Source organism: Meleagris gallopavo, chromosome Z (genome assembly GCF_905368555.1).
Source record: "Meleagris gallopavo chromosome Z, MGAL_WU_HG_1.1, whole genome shotgun sequence".
Lineage (NCBI taxonomy): Eukaryota > Metazoa > Chordata > Aves > Galliformes > Phasianidae > Meleagris > Meleagris gallopavo.
The window spans coordinates 66410359-66425049 of NC_139435.1; the positions used below are offsets into that span (position 1 = coordinate 66410359).

Genomic DNA, 14691 nt, shown 5'->3' on the forward strand with positions numbered 1-14691 from the left:
ATCAGCAGAGGGGCAGTGGTACCAAGGGGACAGGCTGATAAAGCAAAACTTGCCTATGGCCCTGTGCAAACTGCTCGTTTGGGGCCAATGCTTAGTAGTCCTGTTCTTTTACAAATAATACAGAGCTTGTGTACACTCTCTACAACATTTTATCTTTTTTTTTTTTTTCTCCTTTGGATAACTTATATGTGCATTGTTCTCTGGCAATAAGCATGTTTGGATGAGGATTAAATAGAAATAGGTAAAAATTTGATAGAGATAAGTGGAAGTGTCTCATACTAACTTTGCCTGTGGCGATTTGCTCCTCTTTGTGATTACTTGGTAGGCTTGCCAAAAGTTAAATTTTGCAGTTTTGATGAGAATTACTCAAAGATCAAAATAAGACTGACCTCACAGTTACTTCAGGATTTAACCAATGCCCAATAAACTTCGGGAGGGTCTGAAAGGGTGCGAGCAGCAGCCAAGGTACATCATGAGCCGTTCCTGTATGGAGGTATGCACTGAGCTGTGCACAGAACCTGACTTTGATCTGATGTGGTAGTGCTTGCTAAATAACCTGTTCTCTGAGCTCTGATCCAGGCCCACCATGCCAACTGCCAGGTCTGTGCCAGGCTTGTTCAGCCTGGGTCTCAATGTGCTGCTAGCTGTGCACACATACTCATTATTGAGCCAGATGTGTGGTGGATTTTGAGGGTTGGTATTCAGAAATTATTGGGATTTTACAGGCATTCATTTGAAATGTCAGAAAATACAAGTGCTTCAGCTTTCTATGTATTTATGAATGTATTTTCAGACCTCCGCTCATCTCTCACTGATGGGACAGAAACCATAGCCCCTCTGCTTAGTTCTTCTTGGCTGCCTCGTTTAGGTTTGTCAGGATGTGAAAGGAATAAATCTGGATAGGGGTTTGCATGGTTTGCATGGCTGGACTTCTTACTGGCAAAGGCTGCAAACACTTTGGCAGAAGTTTATGGTCCTTCAGAGCATATAGGTGGCAAGCATAAATGATTTCATGCAGATTTGCAAGTGAAGTCCCAGTCTGGAGAGCAGCTCTGTTGAGAAGGAGCCATATAAATCTGTCATGCTTCAGGTACCAAAGAGCTACCAAAACACTGTGAAACATGAATTAAGAAATGCTTACAGGCTAGTTACCGACTGCTTATAGATGACTACTGCAGAGGGCAAAGGCTTTGCCAAGGTGTTTGTATCGTGGGAGGTTCCTGAGGCAATGTGTACTGTGCCAGTTCTTCCAGCAGCACAGAGCACCACTTCCCAATATATAGTGGTGACCTTCACCCACTGCATTGTGCAGGTTAGCAGGCAAATACTTCCAGCATGTAATTTCATATTGATCCGGAATAAAATTTGATCCATTTTTATGATAAAAGCAGAACTATCTGGGAAGTGGGGAAGGCTGGGATATTGGATCCTGCAGCGTAGAGAAGCAGGTCTTGCTCACATATTCAGCCAGGCTGAGACAGGGAGGGAGCCAGCACCCACTGCTGCTTTGTGGTTTCTGACACAGTTCTCTGTGGCCTGTCTCAGTTTGGACTATCAGGCATACTTTACAATATACCAGCACCAGCAGCAAGCTCCTGAAGAGTGAACTTGTGTTCACACTCACCAGCTGGCTGAATTCACACACACTGGCAAGCACTGACTGTGTTCTTTTGGAAGCCAAGGCTCAGTGAACACCAGTGGAGGTGAGAGGAGAGCTCCATCACATATCCATGCTTGACAGGGCCTAATGCACCAGAGCAAGCATTAGGACTTGCAAAACTCACACACTATGGGTGTCCTGACGTGATGGGGCTGAGGCTGATGGTTTCTGTGGGTTGTGGGGCTCTGAGCATGGCTTGGCCCTTCCCTGAATGCCACAGCCCACCAGAGCTGCAGCTGGATGCCAGCAACCCAGTCCAGCCAGCTTTCATGGAAAAACAGGCCTGAGCAGGCCAAAATCTCGTGGAAATGACAGACAGCTCAGCCAAAGGCAGAGAGAGGGTGAAGTCACCTGGAAAGAGTTAGCTGCTCAAACCAGGGGGACACTGCTTTAATCTTTTTATAGCACAAAAAATTTTGTGACTGGGTTAAAGCCCTACTGTTTGGACTGGATGATGTTACCTAATTCTCAGAAATGAAAGCAGCTGGCTGTGGTACAGATGCCTCCTAGCAAGCCCCATGGCTTGCAGCACATCATTTAGCAGGACTGTAAAAGAAAGGACATTTATTAGGGGGCTTGGGAGTGAAACTGAGCATGCTGGCTGGACTTTGAGCTGGCAAGGTTTCATTTCCAGCTCCTCTGAGTGAGGTACTCTGTTTCATTTTCTGCTGAAATATAAAAGTAAATAAACAGAGCCCTCTTCTCTCATCCTGCTCACCCCTCTAAGGACACTGTGTGGATGCTGATAGCTTGTGATGATACTGCCAAATGAGGGAAGGTCCTGGTAAGAACCATGTTTGGGAGGATCTGGACAAGGAGGACTTGTAGTGGAAGTGTCAGAAATCTGCTGGGGATTTTCACTCTGAGGTAAAATGAGAACAAAACCATGCCCTAAGCCCAGCAAATAATGTGAATATTACAAACATTTATTGCCATTTCTTGTTCTTCCTCTTCCTCACTTTCATCTCCCTATGTCTCCTGGTTGCTTACACTGGCACCATCGGAGTCTTTGGTTCTTTCTCCTGTTTACTTCTGCCATTTCATCGTGTAAGACAATGGAAAAAAAAAATCATATTTTTGCTTCAGCTCCGTGAAAGATTTCATCACTAATACCATTGCCAGTATAGACCTCAAGTTTGTCCTGGTGGCCTTGCCCCTGCTTGCACTGGTGAAGGGTGATCCTAGATACTAGCTCACAGCCTGCTCTGGTGAGCAGCCAACACCAGAAATACAGGAATACGTAACTGTCACTTTGTTTTCTCCCCCCATATTTGGTTGTTTAGGTTGGAGTAGCCTGACATGTTGCCTTTGCTGTGCTTAAGCCAACGGAGCTATAGCTGCAGCAGCAGGCATTGTGCTTAGTACAAACTGGGGAACCAGAGAAGCCAATTTCAGATTTTTGGCCTTCCCACTTGGGGCACCTGATCTTGCTCCCTATGCATAATAGAGCTTTGCTCCCTAACCATGAACCTGCTGCCACTGTTGAAGGATTTTTTTTTTTCCTCCTGTCTAAAGGTTCCATGCAGATTTTGAGAGATCAGGGGCTAGAGGGGATGGCACAAGTGTCTGACAGTGGCAAATGTAATGCTGTTAATTTGCTGCTCTGGCATCAACAAGGCTGGATTAGAATAACAAGGTTGCTGTGTGGGCAGGATCCTTGTGGCACACTGCACAAGTAATGGCACCATGAGAAAAGCCTGAAGGGCTGTATTCTGGCTTTGAGATTTGAAGTGCTGGCTTCAGCAGGAGCCATGTGCATGTAGCTGCTGCCAGAGGACCGGCCCAAAAGTTTAGTATTTCTCCAAAAGAAGTGTGAAAGTAATAACGAGCTTGGCTTATGGTGTTCAGGGTGGAATTCACAACCACCTGATGCTAATGACCTGGAGCAAAACCTTGGGCAAAAGCTTAATTTCACTTCTTAATTTTCAGAGAAGTCCCTGGCCAGGCACCGCAGCTCTGCTGACCTGCAGTGGAGCTGTGTCCCATGGTAGCCCCTTTGAGCAGCATCCATGGCGTGCTGCTCAGCGAGTGTAAGGGAGCCAGCAGTCTAATGTGTGTCCTCCTGCCCCATCACTCAACCTGTGTTGAATTTAATCCTCCTAAAAATTCCTGCCCAGGAACCCACTCAGTGGGTCTGCTTTCAGAGTGGCAAAGTTCCTAGGAAACGCATCCCTCTTGTTGCCTATACATCTGTGAAAAAAACTGACTTTAGGTGCTCTGTTAACATGAAGTTCAGCCTTCACACAGTCCAAATAGGAATGGAAAGACTATGTGGAAAGTAATTTTTTTTTTTTTTGTCCCATTGAAATTTTGCAGATGAAGGCTTTTCTGCTGTTGAAGAAGTCTCTATCAGGAGAAACATTCAGTGTGTGTCAGGAGACTATTACTAGTTGCTTAATTTCTCTGCTTGGGATGTATGCATCTGGAAAATGGGAGAAAACAGTGGTCAATGACAAGAGGTGCAATGGGGAAACAGGAAAGCAAAAGACTGTAATGTAGCCTGATATTTTGATAAGGGGAGCTGCATGGATAGCTGAAGTGGAAAACAGAATATAATGCTTGCATAAGAATGCCAAAAGAAACTCTTCTACTTACTAAAATTTCTGATGGAGATTTTAAGTCATTGCTGTGCTGCCTAGAAGGTAGAGGGTAAGCATTACTCACTCTCCAGCATGGGAAACTGGAGTAAGAAATGGCACAGAGCTATTCATCCTGGTTCTGTACACACATTCAGGCATCTCCAGTGAATTTTTTGGGTCAGAACTCAGATGTTCCACATAGGAAATTATCCTCTTCTCTGCTTTCCTCTGTACCGTCCAAATGCTGCAGCTGAAAAACAGCTTGTGGAGGCTTGTCAGATCCATGTTTCTGCATTAAAACACCTGCTCAGCAAAAAATTTGTAAGATGTTCTTTTCGCCAAAAAAGTAAAATAATCCTTTTGGAGAGAGGGGAAGGCCTTGGCTTCAGACTGTCCAGTAACCTGACTGCCATGGAAGAAGCAGTGGAGGTAAAAAGTGACTTTGAAACCTTCTTGTCCTGTGCAGTCTCAGTTTCCCAAAACTTTTGCTGGCGTTGCCCCCATAGTTAAGTGATAGAAGCTTACTACCCAGGGCTTGTCATGGCACGGAAAATAATGGGGTTTGTGGCACTCTATGGTGAGTCCTAATTGCTGCAATCACACTGATGAGCTTATCTGACCCCCAACCTCTACTACCATGGTGGTCCCCTTAGTGTTTTCAAATTGTAATATGCGTTCTATTCACAGCAAGCCATCTGGGTGGTTTTTGCATGTTACCTCCTGTGAACAAGGGCTGTGTATAGATTTCCAGAGCTAAAATCTTGGTTTGTAATGTGTGGAATACAATCACACTGCCTACTTTATTTCTTCTCCTTGTCCCTCTCATAAGACTGTTGTTCACCAGGACATTGCTTAGCTTTCTTTGAGGGGTTGTGGCTTGTTTGGAGATGTGTTGGGAGGAGACACCATTGCATCAAACCAGCCTCAACTGTAAGCACCCATTTAACCTAGTGCCTTTGTCTTCTCCCACAGTTTTTGCCAGAATCCTGAAGGCTCCTGAATCCCAAAACATCACCTTTGGCTCCATGGTGACACTGCGGTGCACAGCAGCAGGTGCTCCAGTCCCCACTGTCACCTGGCTGGAAAATGGAAAAGCTGTAAGTGCTGCTTTTCTGTCCCCAGTTCCTGTTTCTGGCCTTTGTTGTGCCTACTGTTCAATCACTCTGAGACAGTCTTGTCTCCCCACTTCAGTGCTCAGTTCTATGGAATGCTCTGCCTTGTCTCCAAGTGTTGCATGAGTAGGATCTGGAATGCCAGAGTTGAAGGATGTTTGAGATGCTTGCAAGCTCCTCCTGGGCCTGAATGTCTAGGAGGAACTTAATGATGAGTTTCTACAGCTTTCCTGGCCTTTGTCCTAATGTGATGACAATAACATGACAAAATGGCTTATCTGACAAAATAAGAAAAGCTGAGGCAGATAAATAGAGCAAACTAGTTTTGAGGCAGAATATGCTGCAAGTACCAGGAATTGAAAACCATCTGGTGCTCACAGGAACATGATCTGTGGATTAATCATCCTCTCCATCTAATGTGGGTCTCTCCTTTTCATTTACCGAATTTAATGCCCACCTATAAGCTATTGCAGTGCTCCTCAGCTGGACTGAAGAGCCCCCTGACACCCAGCATACCCCCACAGCAATGAAGATGTACGCCAGAACCATAGTAGCTCTCCAGGAGTTGCAATACTGGATTCCGTCCTACGCCCTTTCTGACATGGATTTCCTCCAGCCTTCTCATGTTTGTAATGGCCATGCTATACATTCTCCATGGTCTTCCAACAGCTTTCATAAAGTTGTGTGGCCTGGAGCACAGCGCCGCAGAGGCAGCTATGTGCATACCAGTGATTTGCCTCTTCTTTTTCTCACTGATTCTTCTGGCCAGTGGCTGGCCATGGGCATTCCTGTTGGCTTGCTTGTCCAACAGGACCAAAGGATCCTCTTGCAGAAATTTCTTACTTCAGGAGGCTACTCCTGCCCTGCTCCATATCTCTTCTCTCTGTCACTAAAATATGTCATTAAAGAGCTTGGGCTATTTTGCAGGCTGTCTCATGTTCTTTATCTCCGCCAACTCTTTTTGTATCCTCCAGTCTTACATGGTTAATTTCCAGATTAAAACTACTGTAATATAACTATATTATATTCTATGCTATATTCTGTGCTCAGACTGGCAAGAAGTCCCTTCCCTTGTGTCCATCCTTCAGATTTCCATATTGGGCACTGCCATAGACTCTGGATTAACCATGCAAATTATCCAAACCCTTTTTATCCACTCCTGCCAGTGACTACAAGGTCATGCTCCTGCCTGTAGTTTTCAGAGTAGCTGAGGAAACAAGAAAGATGAGGAATCATTTCAAAAGGCTGATGAAGACCAAGGGGCCTCAGAGCTTCAAGGACCTATATTTTAGGACAGCCAGTTCTTCACCTTCCTTACTTTCAGTGGCTTCTTGCAGGAGTGGAAGGACCCTGCTATTCCAAGCTCCCATTGGTGCATGACTCCTGTAGAGGTGTATGCTGGTTGATTTGTCACTGCTGGTGAAAGCATAATTCTTGTTTTTTTCACTCCATCAGCTGACATAGAGCATTCTGTACTTCTTGGACCAAGCTGAGAAGAACGATTTCCATGGTCAGGGTTCCCGGCATGAGAGGCCTCTGCTGTGCAGAATCCCATAGAGGGTCCCAGGCCGGAGCTGGGGCTCTGTAGAAGAGCAATAAATAGGTTGAAGGCAGAGGAATTGTTTCAGATTGAAGCAGATACTGCTCAGTGCTGGCTAGGTTCTGGGAGGAAAAACTTGTAAAAATAAATCTGACCAATGCTACAGTTAAAGAGAAACTCTTCAATTGTGAGAAAATATCCTGAGTTCTCATTCATCTGAATTGACTTGACAGCATAATGCCAAAAAGTATCCCTGCTCTCTGCTTTTGCACTGTGACCAGCCTACCATGCGTTTCTGATGCAATATTTACAATACTTGTGTTAGTCCTGTGATTTAGTCATTTCTTGCCCTGCAAGTCTCCTTTCCATACATTTGAGTTGAGGTGAGTAGGACAGAACAAATGTATTATTTTTTGTATTTTCTTTTTGGAGAGAAAACAATGTGCTTCCTGAAGAAAGATACCACACTGATGTGTTCCTTCTTGCTTTTTAGTTATCTCCAATAACAAGTTTGGAAGCAGACACAAATCTCATTGAAACGTGTTTCCACTAGCTTCTAGAATGATCAGATTAGTCTGTTTCACCTCTCTGCTAGATGTATAGATAGAGCACTTTGCTTGGATAGATCCAGACAAACACGACTTCCACTGTCCTTAGGGCCAAGACATACCAATGGAGCCCACAGATGGACACTTTTCCCTTTGATACTTCCTACTGGTATGAAGAACAGAGCAGACAATGCTGCTCTATGCTGCTGCCTTGTGAAGCATGGTCCTGATGTCCTGTGTCTGATTTTAACAAGTGCCAAAGTTGCAGGAAAGGTTTGAAGATAAAAACAATTCTGACTTGCCAAAATCAGCAGGCTCCAAGTTCATTCATCTCAGAATTTCTCCACTGGGGAAAGACGTGACCAATGTCACCACATCTGCCGCTTCTACATTTCCAGGCAGGAGGGAAGAAAATGTGGGTATCTACTAGAGCATTGGAGACAGAGCATTTGCTTGGCTCACTGCTGGCTTGAAGTTGTGGCAGAGGCTGCATTAATCCAGAATCAGTGAGTTCACAGCTATTTGTTTATATCCAGGCTTGGTTGCACAAAGCCATTTTGTGCTCCACTGAGTACATGAAATCTTCTAGTCAAGTCCTTGGAGCAGTTAGCCATGAAAAACTGAGATCTCTGAAACTGAAAATTAATTCCAAAAGTACTGTTGAAGTGTGGACTGGGAGAAGTCTTGAACACTGGCTTTTGTCTGTGAATGCTATGAAAACAGCAAAATAATGCCAGCAGCTCCAGCTCTCTGCCATTTTCATCTGCTTGCTTCATCTTTCTCTGCCAAGCTTGTTGCAAAGTGGTGAATCTCTTGTTGTTTCTTTTTTTTTTTTCTTTTTTCTTGGTTTGCTTCTTTGCCTTTTGTTGGAAATGTCATTGCAATGGGCTTTTCATTCCCTTAGGTTTCTGCAGGGTCTATAGCAGAAAGTGTGAAGGACAGAGTGGTTGACTCCAGGCTGCAGGTGTATGTTACCCGACCTGGCTTATTCACTTGCCTTGCCACCAACAAACACAGCAAAACCTTCGGTGCTGCCAAAGCTGCCGCAACCATCAGTGTTTCAGGTATGCTGGGCAAGAAGGGTCGTTAACAACTCACTCTTCCCTGCAGGCCTGGCTTTCCTACTGGGAAATGTGGTGGAGGAGGAGGGAAGGCCTTGGAGAGCTCATAGTTTGCAGGGAGCTAAATTTGAATACCAATGCCTGCCCTGCTGGGCTATTTCCTCATACATTCTTACACCCGGGAGACTGGCACAGCTGTCGCTTCCTGCATGCTTGGTGCTGTCTTGTACGTTGTGTCCCAGAAGCACTTGGAAAGACCATCCATGCGGAGGAAGTTGTGGCTGCAGCCCAACTTTGGTGTCACCTAACAGCAAGGTGAAAATAGCTTTCCTCAGATCATGAGCTTCTTGGGCTGCATCTGTCCTACCGCCCCATCTCTTGATGGGAGAAAGAAAGGACGAGCCAGGGGAGCAGCTGCAGCCACCCGCCCTGTGAATGCACGATGCAGTCTGGTTGTTATGTAGGGCCCAAAGATTAAAGCAGATTTCCTACTATGTAACTCTTAGCTATCACAGATGTGACAATGACAGATCAGTGATGTCTTTTCCATTTCTTCTTTCTTCTGACTTATTGCCATCGCTGGGCTGGTACCTCCCTGGCAGAGTGGAGGTAAGGATGGGTTTTATGGCTGCCTGGGGATCCAGTGGGTCAGGGAGGGTAACAGTGATGAACCAAGGGGATTTGGGTGAATTTTGCTTAAATGAAAGGGGTAGGTTTCTGGATGCTAAGCATATGGATGAGATGCTCTGGAGGGCACACTGGGATCCTTTATAAAAGTATGAACAGAGCCTGGGGCCCATCAGATAATGGTGCCTTTGCACTGAGCCACTACTGGAGCATACATCACAGTTATGTGCCCATGACTTGACCGATATTATAAATTTACAGACAAAAGTCTAGCTGCGTGATAGGCTCCTACCTACACAGAGCCAATGAATGTATTTTTGTTCAGTGGTCACTAGAGCAAGGCAAAAAACATTCAGGTATTTGTTGGAAGCAAAGTATTAGATGAGTACAGCTACTTGTATGTGATCAGAGGTGCTCTTTTGCCAATTACTTTCTGAAGTGCTGAATGATTAGTCTGACTTTTTATTTTTAGAACCCTAGCATATTCCTATGTGTGGCATGAATAAATAAGTCTGAAAGGCAAATGCAAGGGCTAGCTAAGACCTGGCGGCTCTCAGAATGAAGAGCAGAGCCTGAAAGAAAATGGCTCAGCTAAGCTGTTAGCACATCTGCTTCAGGGCTTTTGCAAAACATTTGGAGATTCCAGCAGTGATGGCAGATATATGCCTTGCACCTTCACCTGTGTAGGTGTGACAGGCACAAGAACTGTGATCCAATCCTCAGCCTTTATCTCTCGCAATTGTTCTCGACACTTGCTGCACCCCTTTCTGTGATAAGGCACTGCAAGAAACATTGCTGCCTCTGCAGACTGTGTCTCTGCAGATGGTGAAAAAGCAAGGAAACATAATACTGACATTCGTGTGCTGATAAAAATGGGACCTTTCCAGGCTACAGCCCACCAAAGCCAGCAGCACAGCTGTCCTATGCATGCCTAGGAAGGATGCACCTTGCATGGGAAGCACATGGGGTGTCACCAGCACAGCATGTGTGGTGTGCCCTCTGCCATAGTGAGGATTGTTATAAGGAAGCTGTCTAGCAGGAAATAAATAAATAAATAAATAAATAAATAAATAAATAAATAAATAAAAAGATTAACATTGACCCCAAACTCATGTGGCTAAACTGGGGTCAGGGAGCACCACCTACTGATCGCAAGATGTGCAAAGTAGAATTCTGGACATCCTGTGTACTTTGTTGCCCATGTAAGTCCTGTTTTTCTAAGAAAAACAGCAAGAACACCCCAGAGCACTGACAATGGGGGATTATTTGGACAGAGAAATAAAAGGCAAGGTTACAAATAGCTCTGCTGGCTGCTCCAAATGGTTGGCATGTTGAGAATTGACCTCTCTGACCCCAGTTACACTGGCAGGGTGAGCAATGGGGACAGCTGTACCCTCAGCTCCCCCCACCCAGTTTGAGAGCAGGGAGGGTCATTTTCCCAGGTGTGCCCTAGGGGCAGTGCCCTCTGACCTGGGTGCATCCACAAATCCCTGCTGGTTGTCTCTTCTCCATTCCCTTCTGGTGCAAGGCTCTGGGTTTACCCTGTGTGTTTGCTCTTGTCCTTTGACAGCAAACTGTATAAGGGTGATGCAGGCTACTGCAGCACCTACAGAGGCGAGGTGTGCAGTGCCATCCTGTCAAGAAATGCTCTTGTTTTCTTCAACTCCTCCTATGCTGACCCCGAGGAGACCCAAGAGCTGCTTGTTCACACTGCCTGGACGGAGCTGAAAATGGTGAGTTCATTCTGCCAGCCGGCTGCCGAGTCCCTGCTGTGTAACTACATCTTCCAGGAATGCAAGCCCTCGGGAGTGGGGCCAGCCCCAAAACCCATATGCAGGTAAAAAATCACAGCGTGCTCCTCTTTCACTTTTGTTCTGTAGGCATGTGGCTGGCTAAAGACTGCCCAGTAGCACTGTGCTCTCTGGATTGCTGTGTTTTTCCCTTTCTTCTCCCTTCTGCATGCACAGAGAGGGCCTGTTGCAGTGTTCAGTGGTGTGGTTCAGAATGAATTCCAGGCCCCAGAGATCTGTGCTAAATCGGGTTTTTTGGTGACAGCTGTTGAAAAGATACATCCCTTTGAATGACATTGTTGATATAACTAATTAACATACTGCCATCAGTTAGATCTTGCTAGGTCAGTGTATAGTCATTAGTATTATCAGAAATGTGCATGTTCAGAATTCTGACTAAATATGGACATGCAGCAGATGTGGCCAGGGCAGGACACTGATCATTCAGCACTTCCCATCACCACAGTGATGGAACTGAAAAAGACCGCACTGGAGACACTGTCAGTATAACTGCACCTGCTGAACCAAACCTCCCCCCTGGCACACGTATCCTCTCATGGCCAGAGGAATGTGCAGTCAAACAGACCTGGCAAGGACCCGCAGAGTCCAAAGCATCTCACACAGCAGCTAATCCCCTGCTGACAGGTGCTTGTGTGGCACGTCCCAACCACAGAGGCTGTACAGCCCACTGGGCAGCCGTCTCCATTGCGCTCTGTCCATGCCTGCAGCCACTGAGAAGAGCTTTCTCCTTCCTCTCTGCAGCAAGATTTTAAGAAGCCTTCTCCAGCCTAGAATAAACCAGCTTTCTCCAAGTTCTCTCCATAGGTCTTGCATTTCAACCCTCTGTACCTCTTGCAGCTTATTTTACTGTGAGCAGTAACTATATATGTAGCCTAGTTGTGGATATGCTCCTGCTCCCCATGATGGCACAAGGACTGCTTGGTGTGCTGCAGAGAACATTTTGGGCTGATACTCTCCTTTTCTCTAGCCACTGCTGTCTCGCATGACAAATCTGTGAAGGCCTGCTGTCTGGTTGCCCTTTGCTCAGCGTTTGGGCAGCTGACATTTCTGCCTAAAAGCACCCTTCAGCTCTTGTCCCTTATGAACTACATCCTAAAACAGATTATACAGATCAGTATTTATCAGGAGAGTGGCCCCAGTTTTGGTGCCTTGACCAAAATGCATGTCTTGTCTGCAGACATGGCAGGAACAGAGGCAGTGCTCCAACAGCTGGACGTGGGCCAGATGTAGTCTAGTGGCAATTATTTTTGCAGTTATGCAGGGGCTTTTTAGGACAGTGCACAGCACACCATCTTTGCATTCAGGGCCTTTCTGATCTCTTCTTCCACAACTATGAAACACATAGGCACAGAGGAAAACACGAGCTGCTTGGTGTTCCTCACTCAGAGTACTTGCAGCATGTATCCTAAGAAAGAAGTGTGTTTGCAAATATCCACAAATAATCCTGCAGACAAGTGCTGAAGTTGCTTTTCGTTTTCAGACTCCTCCCCTCTGCCTTGATGTGCTGCTCTTTGTCATTGTGCCCTTTAGTACACCATCTCTCTGCCTATTTTCAAGATGTGTGACAGTATTTATATCTGAGCCACACAAGCGTGGCACATTTGTCAGTGAAGGACTTGCATAGTGCTCCACAGGACATGTCAGTGAGGGCTGGGTAAGGTGCTGGCTTCATTTCACCCTGCTCGTGGGTGGCCCAGCAGGGTTAGAACTGATGTGAATGAAGACTTGCCCTCTTGGGGCACTGCTGGGTGGTGCAACTCACAGAAGGGCCTTTAAGTAGCAGCCAAAGCCTATGCAAACATGTCTGAATACTAACAGATCTGTCTGGCATCATCATTCTTCAAATCCACCAGACAATTTGCAGATACACCATTTATTCTTTTCCTTTAAGAATTTTTCTCAGTGATTTTATTGTGAATTTAGATGTGGCTTTCTTCATAACAAGAGCCTGGGGACAGTGTTCCTCTGGTTTCCTGTTCCCAGAGCCCATTGGCTGGACAAGTTTCCCCAAAACCCTTGCCCCGCACTCTGATAGCTCAGACATCACCTGTCCTTCTGAATAGTTGGGACCTCAGAGATCTCCTGAAAGCCTTTTGCACAGTCTTGGTTGCTTTCCAGTTATCTTATCTGCTTTCTGCTGACAGCCTTATACCTCTCTGCTCGAACTGTCTAGACAACACCAGCTTTCAGCTGAACTGCATCAAAAGTAAAAATTTAATTGTCCCAGAGGCTGTAGAAATCACCTCGTTTTTGAGGGACAGACTTCCCTTGGTATGTTTTCATGTGCTTTTGTCTTTTTTTACTTATTCTTTGTACCATTTCTTCCCTCCTATGTAATTTTTGTTGTTCATTCTGGTTTGGAAGCTAGTTAGCTAGAACAAACTGAGCAAGACTTTTATAAAAATAAATGCTGGCAAAACAAGGTGAAGTGAAACAGAAGAAAACAACATGGGAAAAACTTTACTTTCCATATATTCAGATACAAATTGATTAGAATAAGAGTTTTCCTACTTGAAAGGAAAGTGATACTTCATCTCATAATTCTTGATTACTTCTGGCTTTTAGCATGGGATGTTCTGTGATACTAGAATACTAGAATACTAGTTGAAGAAAGCCCCTCCATTTCCATTTCAATCACTGCTGATAAGAAGTGATGGGCACAAATCTCATGTTGGGAAATCCTTCACTTTTGTCAGGTCCATGTGTCCTCTCCTCCTCTTCAACAGCCCTCTGTGGGCTGCTGGCCCACTTGTCCTCCTCAGCTGCTCCTGGTCTTTGTCTCTCTGTCACGTTACATAAAACTTCTAATAATACTCTGAAGTAATCTTTGCATATGATCTCATCAAGCTCTTGCTGCTGGGGATTAAGTACTGTAACAATGGCATGATCTCAGCTGCAGGAGGCTGACTGCCCCTCCCTCTGGCCGCCTTGTTCTGCTCCCCTAGGAGCAGCCAAGGGGCAGGGGGCTGAGGTCCACCTCCCTCTAAAGAGGCAGTGGAAAGACTTACAGAGGTCTTAGTCTTGCAGGTCTTCGGCTTTTTGCAGCTGCACTTCACGTACAAGGCTTGTTCAAGGATGCTCTGTCTTTGGGAGTGAAGGCAGCTAATGCAATCCAGATCTCTCTGTGTCAGACAGTGCCTCAGATGCCAGGTGTTCCCATTTCCATAGCAAAACATTAGGGTTTTTTTTTTCTTTTCACTTCAGAAAGTCTTTCCTGTTCCTATTGTTGTTTAACATAAAAAACTGCATCTATATGTTGCACCATCTGTCTGCATTCTGGTTCTCATGAAGGTGAGGAAGGAATCAACCAGAAGTGGATAAAATCAAGAGCAAGGCAGCTGGGTCTTCAATAGCTTCAGCCTGCAGATGTGAAGAGCATCCACCTCCATTGCAAAAGATCTGCCACCCCGGAAGAATTTCTAGGGGCCTCCATCATTCTGGTGGTGCAGAAGATTTGCAGTGATGGTGTTTGTCATTGAAGCTCACGATCTTCTATTCTTGCCAGAGTTGTTGGTAGTAATGAAATTGCATCAGCCATCCAGGTGGTGAATTTGGCTGAAGACTTCAGCATGGGTGCCAGCAGTATATTCCTGCATGACTGTGTCATTCTGCATGGGTCAGGACGGACATGCATCCTCAAAGGACAGCAGCTGAGTTCAGCAAAAATCATCTCTGTACATTACCTCAAAGCTGGTTGTGCAACTCGGGCTCTCAAGAATGAGTGAATAAATAAACGAGTCACTGACAAATTAA

The 14691-nt window shown here is 45.5% G+C and overlaps 1 protein-coding gene across 1 annotated transcript in view; it reads left to right on the forward strand.

The window, feature by feature from the left end:
• The window catches only part of MUSK (muscle associated receptor tyrosine kinase), a 47987-nt gene that overhangs the window by 17901 nt on the left and 15395 nt on the right, over positions 1 to 14691 (forward strand). The window contains exons 6-9 of the mRNA XM_010726142.3: positions 5212 to 5336; positions 8344 to 8503; positions 9103 to 9109; positions 10698 to 10964. Of these exons, the coding sequence (XP_010724444.1) occupies positions 5212 to 5336; positions 8344 to 8503; positions 9103 to 9109; positions 10698 to 10964 (559 nt within the window). The remainder of the gene's footprint in view (positions 1 to 5211; positions 5337 to 8343; positions 8504 to 9102; positions 9110 to 10697; positions 10965 to 14691) is intronic.